A 16,292-nucleotide genomic window follows, 5' to 3' on the forward strand; every position below is an offset into this window, starting at 1 on the left:
ATTTTGAAATGTCTTTTCAGCCAGTTATTTTTTAAAATTTCTTCTAAAAAAAACTCCAAAAAAACCCAAATTGTTTGTATTAATTTTAAAAATTCCTTTTCAGCCTGATATTTTCTATTTAAAAAACAAAAAAAACAAAACTATTTTTGCTAAGTTTTTAAATCCATTTTCAGCCAGTTAGTGTCTTAGCTTTTACATAAAAAAAGGACAAATTGTTTGTATTATTATTTAAAATCCATTTTCAGCCGCTGCAGGAAAGCTGATGCCATAACCACTTACTTTGTTGCCTTATGAAATCAGTGCTTTTTAACACATCAGCATTCGTCAAGTGATTTTAAAGAAACAATACACCTATAATCATCATTGTCATGCTGTGATGAAAAGAGCCTGAGATTAAAGAGCAGTCTACCAACACATCCATCTCCAACTCCTAGGGTTTATTGTGTTGAGCGTCGTCACTGCCAACCCTGCATGAACTCCTCACCTGCGTCTGGAGTCCTGCTGCGCTTTCACTAGAACTCATTATTGTGTTCTTCAGTAGGACAGTCAGATCCTACATATGTCTGACAGACGTTTCTGTCGAGATATCTCCTGGATCTTTACTCATTAATCTTCCTCGTAACTTTATCCCACTGTCTGGCGAGGCCAAGAGAAGGATGAGCTCCCAGGACTGTAAAAGTGTCACGCAAACATTATTGAACTTAACAGAATTTATTAAAAACCTCTATGTGGTATGATATTCTCTGACATAAACCATCCAGTGCATTATTACAGATATTCCACTGCAGCACCTCAGAGATCTCAAAAATAAGTTGGTACATTAACGTTTTCCACTGGTCACATATTTAAATAAAAACAAATATTCCAGATGTTCTCATATCAAAGCTTTAATGTGTAGCTGTAATTTCTCCAGTTATCTAAAAAAAATAAGTTTACAATAAGCTGATTTGGTGGAGTTTCATTGGGTGTCCATGGTCTGAACGGATTCCTCTACGATGTCCAGGGTTAGTGGAGTGACCGTTTTGGTCAGGACTGGTGTTGTGCCGGGCTTGTATCTGTAACTGCCCTCCCTAGAGCGCAGAAAGAGAGACGACAACAGACGTAAATAATCTACAATGCAGTCCTGCACTTGTTCGTGTGGTTTTATACATCAACAGTCCTAATTCATTTATACATGATCATTTTCAAACATTAAACAGGCTGTTTTTGTTACTGTGCCTTTAACATTGATATACGTAAACTGTGCTTTTTCCAAAAAGCAGTCTGGGCTGAAACACTCCTTATAACTTCAGCATGAATGGGTGGAGTTAAACTGCTGTAGACTGAAAATTGGGCTGTTTTTTGCAGCTTAGTTTCCACATTAATGTATGAACTGTGGAGCAAACAGTACATTTTGCCACTTCAGCACTGGCTGTATTTACACCCAAAGATTTTCTCCGATCCAATTGAACACATACCAATTACAGATTAAGACTGAGGTGTTTATATTCTCACTCTATTCAACACTCTGATGGAAAATCTCCATTTACATGCTCACTACAAGTAATCCGATCCAAAATTACGTGCTTGTGTAGAGATCCACTTAGTGTAGACGTTACCATGACAACCAGCATCAGTCCAGTCAGAGTGAGACGAGCAGCAGTGAGCAGCGATTGTGTTTAAAATTGCTTTAAAATGATGTCAGACTCAGGAAAACGTCCTTCACATGTCCTTATTAAAGAAGGCCGAGAGGAAGACGTCGTGTTCTGAGACACATAAGCTGGACGTCCGTCCCACCGCCGTCTTTTAAAGATCAGAGCATAAACTTTGTCTCCTCTGCAGACCAGTTTCTGCTCCGCCATGCTGAACAGTATAAACTTTCACTATGACGCGACGAACATGATCAGAACGGACTTAAACTTTCAGATTGGGAATGTAATCAGATACAGGCGTTTACACTGATATTATTCTTCTATTTAACAGATAACAGATTGGGGGTCTGGAGTTATGACACTGCCGTAGTTCTGAATCCTCAATAGGCCGCAGCATTTTGCGCTAGCTGCAGAGGAGGCTCCTCCGTAGAGCACTGCTGCTAAAAGACGCACTCTACCTAACAACGGTCCTTTAAATAAGCCACACTGACTGTTATCTATAAGAACTACCTCTACTACTACTACAGTGCTGACAGGTGGGGTATAAGCATCCATCACTGTAGCTACATTAGCTTCGCAGTCCAGAGAAAACTCTAAAAAGTAAATTTCAGACACCAAACCTGTGAACTCAAACCAAACCTTCACTTTAACAGAGATGTGGAACTCACCGCTGACCCTTCTGTGAAGGCTGGTCATAGCCACGGAGATAATTCACGCCTTTCTCCGTGATCACGCACAGGTCCACGTTACTGCCGGAGCCCAGATCACAGAAGATCCCCGCAGCGATGGCATCACGCATCAGCTGCTTAGCCTCCTCCAGCTGAGGAGTGGTGTTGGTTTGGTTCATAGAGAGACAAAAATGGAGAGAAGGAGAAACGGAGTAAAAGAGAGAAAGATATTAATTCACAATTTTGAGCTGAGTCAGGTATTTAAACACAGAAAAAACATGAAAAGTCTTAACATCATGCTGTAACTTTATATTGTCACTGTCAGAACAAAACATTGTGTCCCCAAAAGCAAAAACACATTGCTTTTAATGTAAGTCAATGTAACCAGACTGACAATTTTATTTGGCCCATTCATCATGAAATTCATAAACACTGTAAAGAGTAGCTGGTGTGTTTAAATTACGTCAAAAAATAACAAAAATGTAGATATGAGGTTTTGTTCCAGCAGTGCTGGTATTCAGCTCATTGAAACAAGCTGATTAATTGTATGGAAAGTGCAGATTCTTAACTATCAGCACATTTTGGTGTTTGTAAGCAGAAAAGGAGATATTTTATTATGATTTCAATTGGATGTAAAATTACTAAAATTACTAATTACCAAACCTGATGCAGATACAGACCATGAATGACACAGAATGTAAAATGTATGATTCATTATATAACTATGCATAATTATTTTTAAATGGTAGAACAAAACATGACTAATTTCTAAGGGCTAACTCAATCAGTGAGGCTTTGTTCACACAGCAGGTAAAAGTGGCCCAAATTTCAATTCCGATTTGAGACGCTTTCATATGCGGTACTGAAATCCGATCCGTATCCAATCTGCGGCAATGTGACTCAGTCTGAACAGCCAGATCGGAATTCATGCGACTTTTACGTCAATCCAACTCGACATTCGCGCTGCTGAGACTCAAAAACGTTTAGGCTGATGTTTCTGTACTAAAACATTAGAAGAGACTCATCAAACCGCTCCGTGTTTGAAGCAGCCGAACGCGGCCGGAGGAGGCCGAGGCTGCAGCGTTTAAAGAATCCGAGAACACGAACCAATGAAGCGGCCGTGGCCGAATAACGTTGGCCGAATAACGTTTTTACGGCGAACTCGAACACACTGTGGGTGATGAGTCCAGCTGTCAACCACTGGAACTTTATACTCGCTCCTGTGATGCTGGTGAAGATGAAGCTGATCCTCCGGGAGCGACAGACGTTCACCGGCCGTCATGACTGTTTACCTCTGGACGAGCCGCTACGTGAAGCACTGTTCTTTCGCGCATGCGGGTCACTTTAGAAGCTGATCTGTTCAGACTGATGTCGCATACAGATCACATTTAAAAGATAATGGAGGAACCCAGGAGGATAAGCTGCTTAGATAATGTGTGTGTGTGTGTGTGTGTGTTCAGAACCCTCATTCACAGTTAAGGTTATCACAGAAAAGAATCTCAGTCTGGAAAATATGAAAGTGCAGGTTTTACCTCCATCTTTGCCTTAAATCGGTCCTCAAATACAGAAACAGCTGCAGCTGCTCCAGAACCTGAAAGATATTCACCAAGTTACGCCACCAGCTCTAAATACAGTTTATTATCCAGAACATATTTCGTTATTTTTATATGGAATGTTGACGATGGTTAAATAGAGTAAAAACTACGCTTTAGGTCAAAATCTTCTCAAAACTATCATAAATCAGTGTCTCAGACATCAGGCAGTGAATTCATAACCATTTCATGTAGTAACTTTCTGTGAGGGAGCTTTTAGAGGTGGACGTCTGGTTCCTATCACCACCACTGTGAACAGTTCTGACTCGTAAGTTTCTAGAACGGAGTATTTCACACCAAACCACTCTGAATGACTCAAACAAATTAATTCGATGGAACTTTTGAAAAATTGGTGGAATTCCCCTTTAAGTAATCTCTAATAGACTTGTTATGTGGTTGTTGACACTGCATTATATGCTGCTGTCTATAAACATGGACTAAAGTACATCGCATAGCTAAAAACAGCAGCAGGAGTTATTTTGAAGTCAATCTGAAATCTAAATTGCCCTTTTTTAGGTTGTTAAATTCTTGTTTTCCTGCACTCTTCAGTCAAAACATAACAGGAGGGTGGAAAAATAATATTAAGCAATGCTTCACCCCCCCTTTTCCAGTTCACCTTTAAAGAGCCTAAATCCATTTTTTTTCTTTCTTTGAGGTCTACTTACATAATTTATGTGATTTTATGGACCACATATTTCATACTTATCTGATAATTTCCCAACCTCTCTATATCTCTTACAATTAAACAGGCTGCTTCTGTTACTGTGCCTTTTAAGACTGATATATGTAGGTAAATTTGCTCAGTTCTGATTGGCTGGCCTGTATTCTGGCTCATTCAGAAAGCACACAGACATGAAACACTCCTTCTAATTTCAGTGTGAGTGGGCGGGGCTACACTGCTATAAGCTGGATAGGTGGAGATATGCAGGCCGCAGCTCTGGAACAGTGTGTACAGTCCTTGGGGGCTGATGTTCAGGGTACGTACCCATGGTGAGGAAGGGCAGTTTGTCGTAGGAGCCGTGGGGGAAAATGCTGTAGAGCTGGGGGCCGTCAACGTCCACCCCACCCACGATCAGAGACGAACCAATGTGCCCCTGATACCTGCAGCACAAACAGCACATCCAACCATCATCAGCCTGCAGATTAAAGCAATGAAGTTTTCATACGGCCTGAAACCAGTTATAAAATGTTCCACACTGCTGATTATGAAGAACTGTCTGGATTTTAGTTTTGAGGAATATCCTGTATGGCAGGGGTCAGCAACATGCGGCTCTTTTACTGTCCTGTTGTGGCTCCACAGCTGAATTAGATTTTTAGGTAAAAATAAAATAATCCTCCTTTGCAGTAAAATAAAGCTCTGCTGATCACACAGTAATGCAGACAATCTCACCTAGCTAGCAGCTAACGAAAAAGCAAAGAGAAAGATTTAAGACAAACATCGATAATTTGGAGATAAATGGACTTATTTGTGTTTATAATCACTCCAGCTGGTTTCCTGATATGTTTAATCTGCGATGAGAAACTGGCAAACATTAAAAAGTCACAAAGTCAGTTTCTCGTTTGCCAGCTTCTGATTTGAATTTTCCTGTTCCACCTTAAATGGTGCAGCAGTTACATTCCAGCACCTCAGGCACCATTTAAGGTGGAACAGGAAAATCCAAACAAGAAGCTGGTGAAAGATAAGCAACTGAGTTCAGGACTGGCGTTCTCTCTAACCTATTTGTAACTAGCAAAGATACTTTCTCTAAATAGACAAAACACTTTTTGTAAGTCACTCTGGATAAGAGCGTCTGCTAAATGATGTAAATGTAAATGACTTCAGCCTCATAAAAAAACGTAGATCGCTGGCAGACATTTTACAAGAAACTGTTCTACTTTTGAGGAAAAATTTCCTGCCAGAGATGCGAGAAAAGCGGCTATAGCTGAGCTAAAGCTTAAAGCAGAGCAAAGTAAGTCTGCGTTTGTGTTTATATGATATTTTTTTGCCTGTACTAGAACATCAGCACATACTGAGACATATTTACAGCGAAGATGGTAAAATGGACATTAAATGTTGTGGCTCCCAAGGTGGTTTCATTTTTGTTAAAAGGACAAAATGGCACTGACCAAGTATGTTTAATGAATAATACTTTCAATTTTACTCCAGCATCTTAGTGAGTAATCTTTTTTTCGCAGTTCCATTTCGGTCATTAACACTGAATTCCTAATTCTCTCTTTTCTGTGGGTTTAATTTCATTCTTCTTTGCTGTTTCAGCTCCTGAATTGCTTCACTGTTCATCACTCCTCTCACTTTGGAGCTTCTGCATTTTATTTCAGACCAAAAATAGAAGAAGGTAGTCTAACAAACTTTACCTCCTATACTGACAGATGCTGGATGGACTAAAAAGTTCCAAGGCAATTCTGTAAGTTAAGCAGCACTTAAGTAGTGTTTGTAATCTTCTGCTTTTGTACTTCTACCCAAGTTGTCAGGTAGAAGGGTACGCTTACTTTTCCTGAAGTCATTATTTCACTGCAGTAACCATACTTTTACTGGGGGATGGGTTTATGATACTCTACACACCCCTACAAACAACAAAAAGCAAAACTGAGCATAGTTAATATAACATAAGAACATAAGTTGTACATAGATATGTACTCTAACTCACTGAGTGGTGGAGGAGGGAGGGAGAGAGAGAGTTTTTAGACTGGATACATGTGTCTCTCACCTGAAAAGCATCTGCTTGAGTTGCCGGGTCACTGTGACGACGAGAGGAGGACGTCCAGTGCTGAGAGAATGCAGCTCTATGTTTGACGACATCATCTGGGTGATGATCTCAGCGTCTGCAGCAACACCGGCTCCACAGCAGCTATCCAATCAGATTGACATTAGAACTTAACTGCTAGCCAATAAGACTGAAATTAGAACTCAAGAGCTATCCAATCAGAGTGAAATTAGAACTTAACAGCTAGCCAATAAGGTTGAAATTAGAACTCAAGAGCAGCCATCCAATCAGAGAGAAATTAGAACTCAAGAGCAGCCATCCAATCAGAAAGAAAGTAGAACTCAAGAGCTATCCAATCAGAGAGAAATTAGGAGCGAAAAGTTAGCCAATCAGAGTGAAATCAGAACTTAACAGAGATCCAATCAGATCTTAAAAGATATCCAATGAAAGCAAAATTAGACCTTAAAGTATATTCAATCAGTGAAATTAGTAATTAACAGATATCCAAACAGAGCAAAATTAGAACTCAACACCCAGCTAATCAGAGCAAACATAGAAATCTATCCAATCACAGCTAAATCAGAACTCCTGTCCAGTCAGAGATGCCCAACATGTCACTGAGCCATTTCTCTGGATCACCCCAAACAAAGTCCGAAGGAGAAGGAAATCATCTCCTAGCGCTGCAAGTTGCTCATGCGAAGCACACAAACTAAATAAAGCACATAAAGTACATGAGTCTGATGTTTTTTACAGATTCATTCTGCCTAATAAGACCATTTGTTTCTCCAAAGTGCACAGTGATCACTATGAGCTGGTTTTCCAGATACACATGAGTCTAACTCCAGAGCAGCTACAGCCAAAGCTAAAGTGAAATCAGTACTTATCAATGAGCCCAATACTGTAATACAAGAGCTAACCAATGAAACTGATATGAGGACCTGATAGCTACTCAAAGAGAAGCCAAACAAAGCTACACAAAGCAAAACTGGAAGAGACTCTTTTCTGTGGATTACCATAAACACACTAATAGAGCCTGAAGGTGCAAGTGGTAAAGTTGTTTTGAACTGTCAAAAGCTCATTTAAAGCTAAGTTGTGTTATTTGTATATGGACTGGTGTCATTCACACTGTTTCGACACGAGTACTGGTACTTTTACTTTGATACCAAGTCCTGAACCATATTTTTTCTGGCACTTAAGAAATGCTAATGTTAACATGCTTGTGGTAATGTAATGTAATTCAGGCAGCCAATCAGCAGTCTAGATTCTCCACCACTGTGATTACTGGCTTACAGATGCTGACAAGACTGACTACTAGGACACTTAAATTTGGTATTTAATGACAATTTTTCAAGCCCCAGATTTCACGACTGTCTACTGAACTGAAACAGCTAAAAATAATTTGAAAGTAGTTAGACCTAAGCATGATTTAGAGTGGATCTGGCATTTTTGTTTTATTTATATGTGTTCAAAACCTACAGAAACCAAAATTTACAGTAAGTTACTGATGCCACTTCAACAGTTGGCTGCTTTGGTGGCATGTGGCTGAAATGCCTGCAGATTGAGGTGCAAAGAGGAAAAGTGTTGTGTGCAGAGCTGTAGGGCCAGTTCTGAGCCCCAAAGCAGCCTAATATAGTTTTTAAACAAAAATGTAATGATGTCCCATGCCTTTTTAAAAAATTTATATTTCCTGCTCTGTGTGTGCTCCAGTGTGAAATCTCAGTGTGTGACAACTAGTTACTGTGCCACCATCAGCAATTTGATTGGAATTAACTCATTTGCAGAGAAATCAGTATGTATCAGCGGTTTGTTGTGTCAGTTATTTGTGTATACTGTTACATTCCGTTTGATGTAAATCATCCAAAATTATACAACAGTTAGTTCCGGCCACGCAATCTGATTGGTTGAGAAGCGTTATTTCGCCATAACATGACGTCTTTTTCACAAATACTATATCACTCCGCTGAGACGCCGTTGCTAAGCAATGACTTTGACAGCTGTAGGAGACGCTCAAGCCATTTCAACGTTTTTACTTCTTACTTTGCCACAAACAGAAAATGGACACTTTTAAGATCACATTTGACCAACAGCCGATTTGGTCAGACTCTGAAGATCAGACTACACTAAATTCCCAAACTGTCATCACCACTGAGCAGCTTTTCAGTCAGCAGCTGTGACAGAAGAACAGCTAAACAACCTGGAATCAACCAGAAATGAACCCAACACCATTCGCCAAACTAAACGGGCTGTAAGATGCTTTACAGACTGGCTGGAACAAAACAACATTAATACTGATCTGGCAAAAACTGACAAAACTGAGCTAAACTTGATATTGCGGCAGTTTTATGGCTCAGTCCGATTTGGTCAGACTCTGAAGATTAGACTACACATCTGGCGAATGGTATTGGGTTCATTTCTGGCTGATTCCACGTTGTTTAGCTGTTCTTCTGTCACAGCTGCCGACTGAAAAGCTGCTCAGTGGTGATGACCGTTTGGGAATTTAGAGTAAGGAGCTGGTGAACAAACTGCCAGCTGTGCAACAACTGCTCGTTAAGGAACTATAATTTGGTGAAGGAACTGCGAACATTAAAACACATTAAACGCCGCGTTCACGGCCCAGTTTATTTATTTCTTACTTTATCTATTTAACTGTCGCCTTCGGCTCATGCCTGTGACCAAATCACAGCCGTGATGTTATTTCACAATAACACACTCCCTCTCATGTTCTATTGCTGAAATCAAATGAAAAAAGCACCCCCAACTTAAAACACCTTCCCGCCTCCCTGATACTCTGTTGTAGTTTGGCTGGCACCATAACAGTGTTGAAAAACTGCTCACTATATGTTGGGGGCAATGTAGTGGATCTTCATGCAGTTTTTATCAGCCACAACCATGTCGTCTGTAGCCCGTGTGTCGGCCCCGAGTATCACGCCGTCCTGGAAATAAGAGTACAACTTAGACACAGACGAAATTAGAAGAGAACAGCTGAAAAGTTAATGGCTAATTAGTCTTTAGACAGAATTCAGAAGAGTTAAGGACCTTGAATATCATCCCAGCGATAGTGGTGCCAGTTTTCCGGGCCTTGGGGGCCTTGTAGCCCTTCTCCGATAACTCTGCCTCCAACATCGCATTTCTGAGAACAGCAGAAAGTGCAGAAGAAGAGCATTACAGGAGTAGCGCATCACACTGTGTCAATCTGTGTTGTTAAGTAACCTCAAAAAGATTTGCTGAGGCTGAATGATGCCAGGAAATCAAAAGTTTGACCCCAGCGATGCCACAGTCATCCACAGAGCTGTAAACTGTCCAACAATGTTGCATTAGCGACAGTTTAAAAGGTGTAGCGGAGCTTCATGTATCTCGGAGGAAGCAATGTGCCACATCTAGCCGGTGGGAATTGGCAATAACTAAACTGTAGGGAAAATACTGGGTTTCTGACACTGTATGAAATCTATAAAAATAGACAAAATTCAGGCTTCAGGTGGCTCCTAATACTGAATTATCAGGGATGGAACGATATAAGAATTCATGCTAATATCTGTAGTTTTCCATGTATATATCTGCCGAAGCCGATACACAGAGGTGGGTAATATGGCACAAATATAACATATGTTTACATTCATAGGAACTTTTATATTTATTTATTAAACTGCACTATTGGTAAACAGAATCACTATCATCCATAAATGTGCAATACTCTCACAAGCAATATCATAGCTGCTACGTTCTTTTATATTCAGCATTATTAGGATTGCTGCCCAATTTTGTTGTACTCTGTGCAATGACAAAGTATCTTATCTTATAATATTGTGATACTTTAAGGAATTTTCACTGTACATGATATGTCAAGATATTTATTTTTTCAGACATCTGACCAGCTGGAACACAGAAATAAGAACCAGTAGTGCTACATTTACAAAAATACTATCAAAAACTGTGACCAATGATTTTTATTCAATGTATCGCTCCTGTCGCCAGAAAACCTCATATATCCATTTTTGTCGTTTTTCAGTTTTTGACATAATTTGAAAATGCCTGTTAACCTTTACACTGTGTGTAAATTTTATGATGAATGGACCAAAAGAAACAACCCAGAACTACTTGGAAAAAAGTCTGGTTCCATTGACTTACATTAAAAGTAAAGTATATTGTTTTCTTCTCCTGTAAAGTTACCATTTTAGAGATATAAGGTTTTGTTCCGACAGCAGTGCTATGCATACTGTTGCACTAAATCTAGTCAAACAGGAATAATTTTGCTCTCTTGATAATGAAACAGGCAGTTCGTCAGTGTCTACAAGTATTTACGATATACATGATACGTTCAAAAAAGCATGCTGTACTGTATTTTGACAATTATCACAATAACAATATATACTGTCACACTGCCCTCCCCATAGTGATACATAAACATTTCTAAAATGTGGAAATTAGGACCAAATCCATGTGGATCAGCATTACAGAGAAACATAACGCTAATTTGTAGAGGATCAGAAATACAGTACAATGAGTAAAATACAGATGTTTCAGCAGATTCTGCTAAACATTCTGATCTTCCAGTGAACAACCAATACATCACATATGGGTCCAAACATCTGTCCAAAGCATACCGATCTGATTATGATGTCATCGTGCATCCCTAGTAGTTATAAACTGTTTTATTTTTTATAAATGTTAACAGTGTCAGAAACCTTTATTAGAGATTGCTGAACAACTCCACACAGTTTGGGGTGAGCGTGCGATGATGTAGGCATGCAGTTAGCACCATGCTAACCGGTGGTGTATTCTTCCATCATATGTTTGCTATATTAGCATGTTAGCTCCAGCAGAAAACTAAAGAAGCAAACTTCTGTTGACAAACATAACTTGACTGATCAACGACAACTGAGGTGAGGAGAAACTTAGGGTAACATTATTCTGTGCTGAACTTTCCCTTTAATATTTTACCAGACTCTCATTTTAGCAGTGCTATATGTTCAGTTCAGAGATGGTTAACTGATCTTAAGACTATACAAATGGATACAACTACTAAGAGTCACTCTAATCCAATGCCATGTGGAGATCAGAGGCACCTGAAGACTGTTAGGTCCTTCAGGGATGTAGAAGCAGCCTCAGTGTTAGTGTATGAGCTGTAATGAGCTGTGATGAGCTGTAGTGCCTGTATGTTCTGGTGGGCTCACCTGCGAGCGTTCTCAAAGCAGAACCCTCCACTTGTCATCTCACACTGGGTCGAAGAATTCAGCATCTTTAGTCGAGCTGTAGAACAGTTTCAGCAGCTTAGGAGCGAAAACACTTCGTTAGGAGTGGATTTTATCTGCTTTTTACCGTCTTCAGGTGAAACCCAGCGATGTGTCAGCGATTTAGCAGCTAAAAGGCTGCAGTTTTCCTCCTTTCACTTTCAGTTTGGGGAACGTCATCAGCCCTTAACCAATCACAGCGGACTCAGGAAGAGCGGCAGAGGAGCTTTATTTGGTTTCTACATGACTTACAGTTACCTGAGCTCATTCTGTGGTGTTAAATATCAAATTATGTCAAACTGAAGTGAAGTGAGGGCGTTTTCTTCTCGATGTGTGATGTCAGGCCCTCCGTTTCCCCGTGTAGTGATAATTAGGCTGTATCTCAAATTGGCTCCCTGCTCCCTATATAGTGCACTATGCGAGTGATGAAATGTTGGCTTCTTCACCCAAATAGTGCTCTAAAAGTCCAAATGGCTCTTTATTTGCTATATCAGGCACTGTTTGTGTGCAGGAGGCAGTGTTTTAAGATCTACCAAGTGCACTATGTAGGGATCAGGGAGCCAATTGAGATACAGCCCTACTGCCATTACAATGTATTTCGATCAATCTCAGTTTATTTGTATTTTTGAGGCATCGCAAAATCATCTTAATTTTGTTAATTTATAGAGCAATTTACTGAAAAAGAATCACTTTCTTTTTACCCAATATCAGTGTAGAGTGTGGAAAAAATAGAAACCATTAAAAGTTTCTTTTGGTTGTTATAGTGGAGGCCAGAGGTCAGTTATGGTATTCTGTGTTTCCCTGATGGGTTGATATCACAGTGTAAAGGATTTTAATGGTTTGAAGGTTATTCTAGGACTGATTCCAGATGATGGTTTCATAATGAGAAACGTCCTACAGGAAACTAGCACTCTGTAATGGTAACCATTATGCCAATTCCTATTTGAAAAGCAAACCCATCAGATTATAATCCTAATGGTTTTATTGGTCTTTTTTCAGCAGGGATTGACTGTATGTGGCGTATCTATGGTGTGGATTAGTGAATGTTCGTCTTGCACTTTAAGAATGACATGCTCTATCTGAATTCTTTTCCATTTTCATTAATTATTTCTAATATTTTGGACCGGGTTAAGGCTAATGGCCAGACTGCTTGTTAGTCCATCATTAAAATGCATTATAATAAGTCTTTTCTGAGCAGAGTTTGTAAGGTTTATCCTATTAGAGCTCCGTCCCGCCATTACCGCGCTCCGCTGCTGCCGCGCGCACGCGCACACTCGTTTAAAATTCAAAACTCAACGGAAAATTCCAGTCCCTCTCCAACGGACGCGCAGCGGATTAAGCGGCCATTTTAGCCGCTGTAAATGAGGAAAATGGTTAAGTTTTTGTTGTTATTCTTGATTTTATCCTTGTATAAATTTGTAGACGTAATGATGTGAACTGTTTGAATATTTTTATAATGAACTGGCAGTTTCGTGCTAATCGGTCGTGATTTAGCAGCGCTAGCTGATTGTGTCAGGCCAGCTTTGCTAACACAAACCAGCTAACTTAGTGCTTTTAACACTGATGGTAATACTTTATTCCTCTTTTAGGTGTGTGGAGCAGAGTGCTAAACTCAGGATAATACAAGGGGTAAGTGATTCAACCTTATTTTATCTTTGTTTGGTAGCAGCTAACTTTGCGAACGTTAATGTTAACTAACCCAGAGTGAGCTAGCTAGTGATAGCTGTGTTTTAGGATCTGCTGGGGTGGATCCTAAACCCAGTTCAGCACTTGCTTCTGTTTGTGCTTTTTAATATACTTCTGTCCAGTCTTTGTTGTCGTTGTGAGCTGTGGTTTTTAAACCATATAATACTTGGTGTCAAGTAAAGTACCTTGTTGCATGGTCCCACAGAGGACGCAAGATATCCACCAGGGTCCAGCTTCAGCCCCGCAGACCAGTGACTGTACGTAAGTATTTGTTTAAAGTTTAATAATTAAGGAATACATTTTAAGCTCTACATTTAAAGTAAAAATTTGCAAATGTCAAAAACTGAAGCGCTGACACTTAAACGTAGCGTGTAAAATTCAATTTACATTTATGAAATTATAAATTTAGCTGAACATTTCCCTGAAGAGATTTAAGCAGTGAAAACTTACAATGTCTTAAGTGTTGAATGCAGTTACATTGACTGATGCACAAAACATTGTTTACAGTAGTATTAGGATAAGCTTTTGGTCTAGATAATATTACTTTATATTGTTCATGGTGGAGGGGTACATGCCAGGAGTTGTGAGCCAAAATAGTTCCCAAAGAAAACTTATATTTTCAGATTTACTACCATATTACCATCCTTAAGTATATATATATATATACTGTTGTAAATAAAATGTCTATATTTGGGTTGTAGTCATGCCGACCCCTGGTTCCTATCACCACCACTGAAAAGAAATCTCTATAATCTCTATAGTCTCTATAGAGTCTCTATAATCAACCATTTCCCCTTTGGAGAGAAGAAGCTACAGTTTGAGTGAATGTTAGCCAACTAGCTTTCAAGTGTTGAAGTGTTGGCATATGTGAAAAATGAAAGATTTTACAGACCAAAACTGCCAAGGCTCTAAAATAATTGTACTGACATACAGACATACATATGTTTGTCTAAAATACTTCAATATATTACCATGTTTTAACTTGAATATCTGTCATCACTATAGCATTTCTGTTAGTCTGCACAGTCAAAGAGAAAACCACAATGCACAGAAAATGCACTTACAAGCATATGCGGGGGATTTCTGGCATTTATGCCTTCAGCGGTAATGAGCTTGTTGATGATTGTGCCATGTTAACACTTGGATAACTGTATGTTACGTAATCCTATGTTGTGTGCTTCTCAAAAATGCAATTTCAAGAATGTCACATATTTAGCGGATGCCTTTTAAGCTGTGATTTTATATTAAAGTAAACTTGAGTGGACATTTTGGGTGAGCCAATTATAAAAATGATGGGCCTAGGCTCACTGGCCTGTATCATAGCCCCACCACTGCACTGTGGCAAGTTAGTTCCTCAGCTGTATTGTCAGTGTAAGTTGCTCCTTCAAAATAAAAGTCTTACTGGTTTGGTTATAATCTGTTACTCCTTAAACAGTGTTAGCTAGTGTAAACTGCTTCTCCAGAAGAAAAAGGTTGCTAACACACAGAAAGGGTAATTTTATACAACTTTTTAAATCATGTATCCAGCATGTCTTCTCTGAAAAAGTGCAACAAACTTGAACCTAACAAAGTTAGTTCCTAGCTAACTCTGATAGCTTGCTAACCAGTCGGCTAACTTCCAGCCAAGCCGAAGCCTGCCTCACTCTGGGGTTGGTCTGCAGACCTGCAGTCAGATGTCATTCCAAACATCTCGCAAAAATGTGGGGTGAAATACCGACATCCTACTGACATACTCTGTTTCAGACAAAGTGATTCCATATTTAAAGTGCATGAAAATGCAATAGTTGTCCAGCTCCAGTCCTGGAGGCTGTTGTACCACATAGGTTTTGATTCTCCGTCTCTGACACTAAAGATTCAGCTCATGAAGAGATTGATAATCAACCAACTCTGTACAACAGGTACTTAAGACAACACACTCTGATTGGTTGAGAAGCATTTTGCCTGTGCTGTTATAAAAAAAAAAAAAAATTTTTCACAATAACTATCATTCCACTGAACACCAGTTGCTGAGTAACGTCACACTTTGCACTGCAGCTAACCATTAGTAAATCTACACTTCAGCATATACAAACAGAAAGTAGATGCATTAAATAAATTCTATAAGGTAATGTTTAACGTGTAGCCTGTTTGGTCAGATTCTGAAGACAAAAGTGACAGTAGGCCTATATCAAATTCTGAACCTGTCATTAACTAGAAACAGAGCAAGGAGGACTGTGAAGGGTTTTACTGACGGGCTTGAACAAGAGCGGCATTCAGGTTCATCTGGAAAATGGTGAAAAAGCTGAGCTGTACCTGATATTGCAAGAGTTTTATGGATCTATCCTTAATGCAAAAGAGTACTATTTTTTGTGGAGAAAGGAAAAATGAAAACACATTTGATATAGTTTTCAGGGTTTTTCTGCTCTACGTTTTTCTTTGTGTGTAAAAGCAGTAGACCACTGGAGGTAGGCCTGTCACAATTGTTACATAATCGCCTAATTGCAATAATTTGAGATGATCGCAGTTATTTGAGACGATTGCAGTCATTTAACCTGACTTTTAACATTTTCCACATTAGATTTTGTAATAATTTTAAGCTGCAACAAACATAATGTGAACTGAGAGTGGTGCATTGAGGCGAATAAACACAAATAAAGAAGGACGTAAATGCATTCATTGACACATCATGAGGCTTATGAAAACAAAAAGAAGTTACCAACTTGGTGCTCTAACATGTTTAGAAGGCAGCAATAATATCTGTATTTGTTGGCTGTGGAGCTAATTCTAGCAGAGTGAGAGTTTTTGT

The 16,292-nt window shown here is 39.3% G+C and overlaps 1 protein-coding gene across 1 annotated transcript; it reads right to left on the minus strand.

The window, feature by feature from the left end:
- Nucleotides 1-871: 871 nt before the first annotated feature.
- On the minus strand, nt 872-12,003 carry psmb10 (proteasome 20S subunit beta 10). The gene is made up of 8 exons (XM_036562008.1): nt 11,765-12,003; nt 9,630-9,723; nt 9,429-9,526; nt 6,597-6,737; nt 4,877-4,992; nt 3,832-3,890; nt 2,300-2,451; nt 872-1,070 (listed from the first exon to the last, which is right to left on the minus strand). Exons 1-8 carry the CDS (start codon nt 11,827-11,829, stop codon nt 959-961), a joined length of 837 nt encoding a protein of 278 aa, XP_036417901.1. The 5' UTR covers nt 11,830-12,003; the 3' UTR covers nt 872-958.
- Between the last annotated feature and the right edge of the window lie 4,289 nt (nt 12,004-16,292).

Source organism: Colossoma macropomum, unplaced genomic scaffold, assembly GCF_904425465.1.
Source record: "Colossoma macropomum unplaced genomic scaffold, Colossoma_macropomum, whole genome shotgun sequence".
In the NCBI taxonomy this organism is placed as follows: domain Eukaryota; kingdom Metazoa; phylum Chordata; class Actinopteri; order Characiformes; family Serrasalmidae; genus Colossoma; species Colossoma macropomum.

Excerpts from the sequence above, each read along its gene's own strand:
- psmb10 (XM_036562008.1), bottom strand. The coding sequence starts at position 11,829 with ATGCTGAATTCTTCGACCCAGTGTGAGATGACAAGTGGAGGGTTCTGC. Across the intron at positions 9,527-9,629 it reads TCGCTGGGATGATATTCAAG|GACGGCGTGATACTCGGGGC; the intron begins GTCCTTAACTCT and ends TCTTATTTCCAG. Across the intron at positions 3,891-4,876 it reads ACTGCCCTTCCTCACCATGG|GTTCTGGAGCAGCTGCAGCT; the intron begins GTACGTACCCTG and ends AATATCTTTCAG.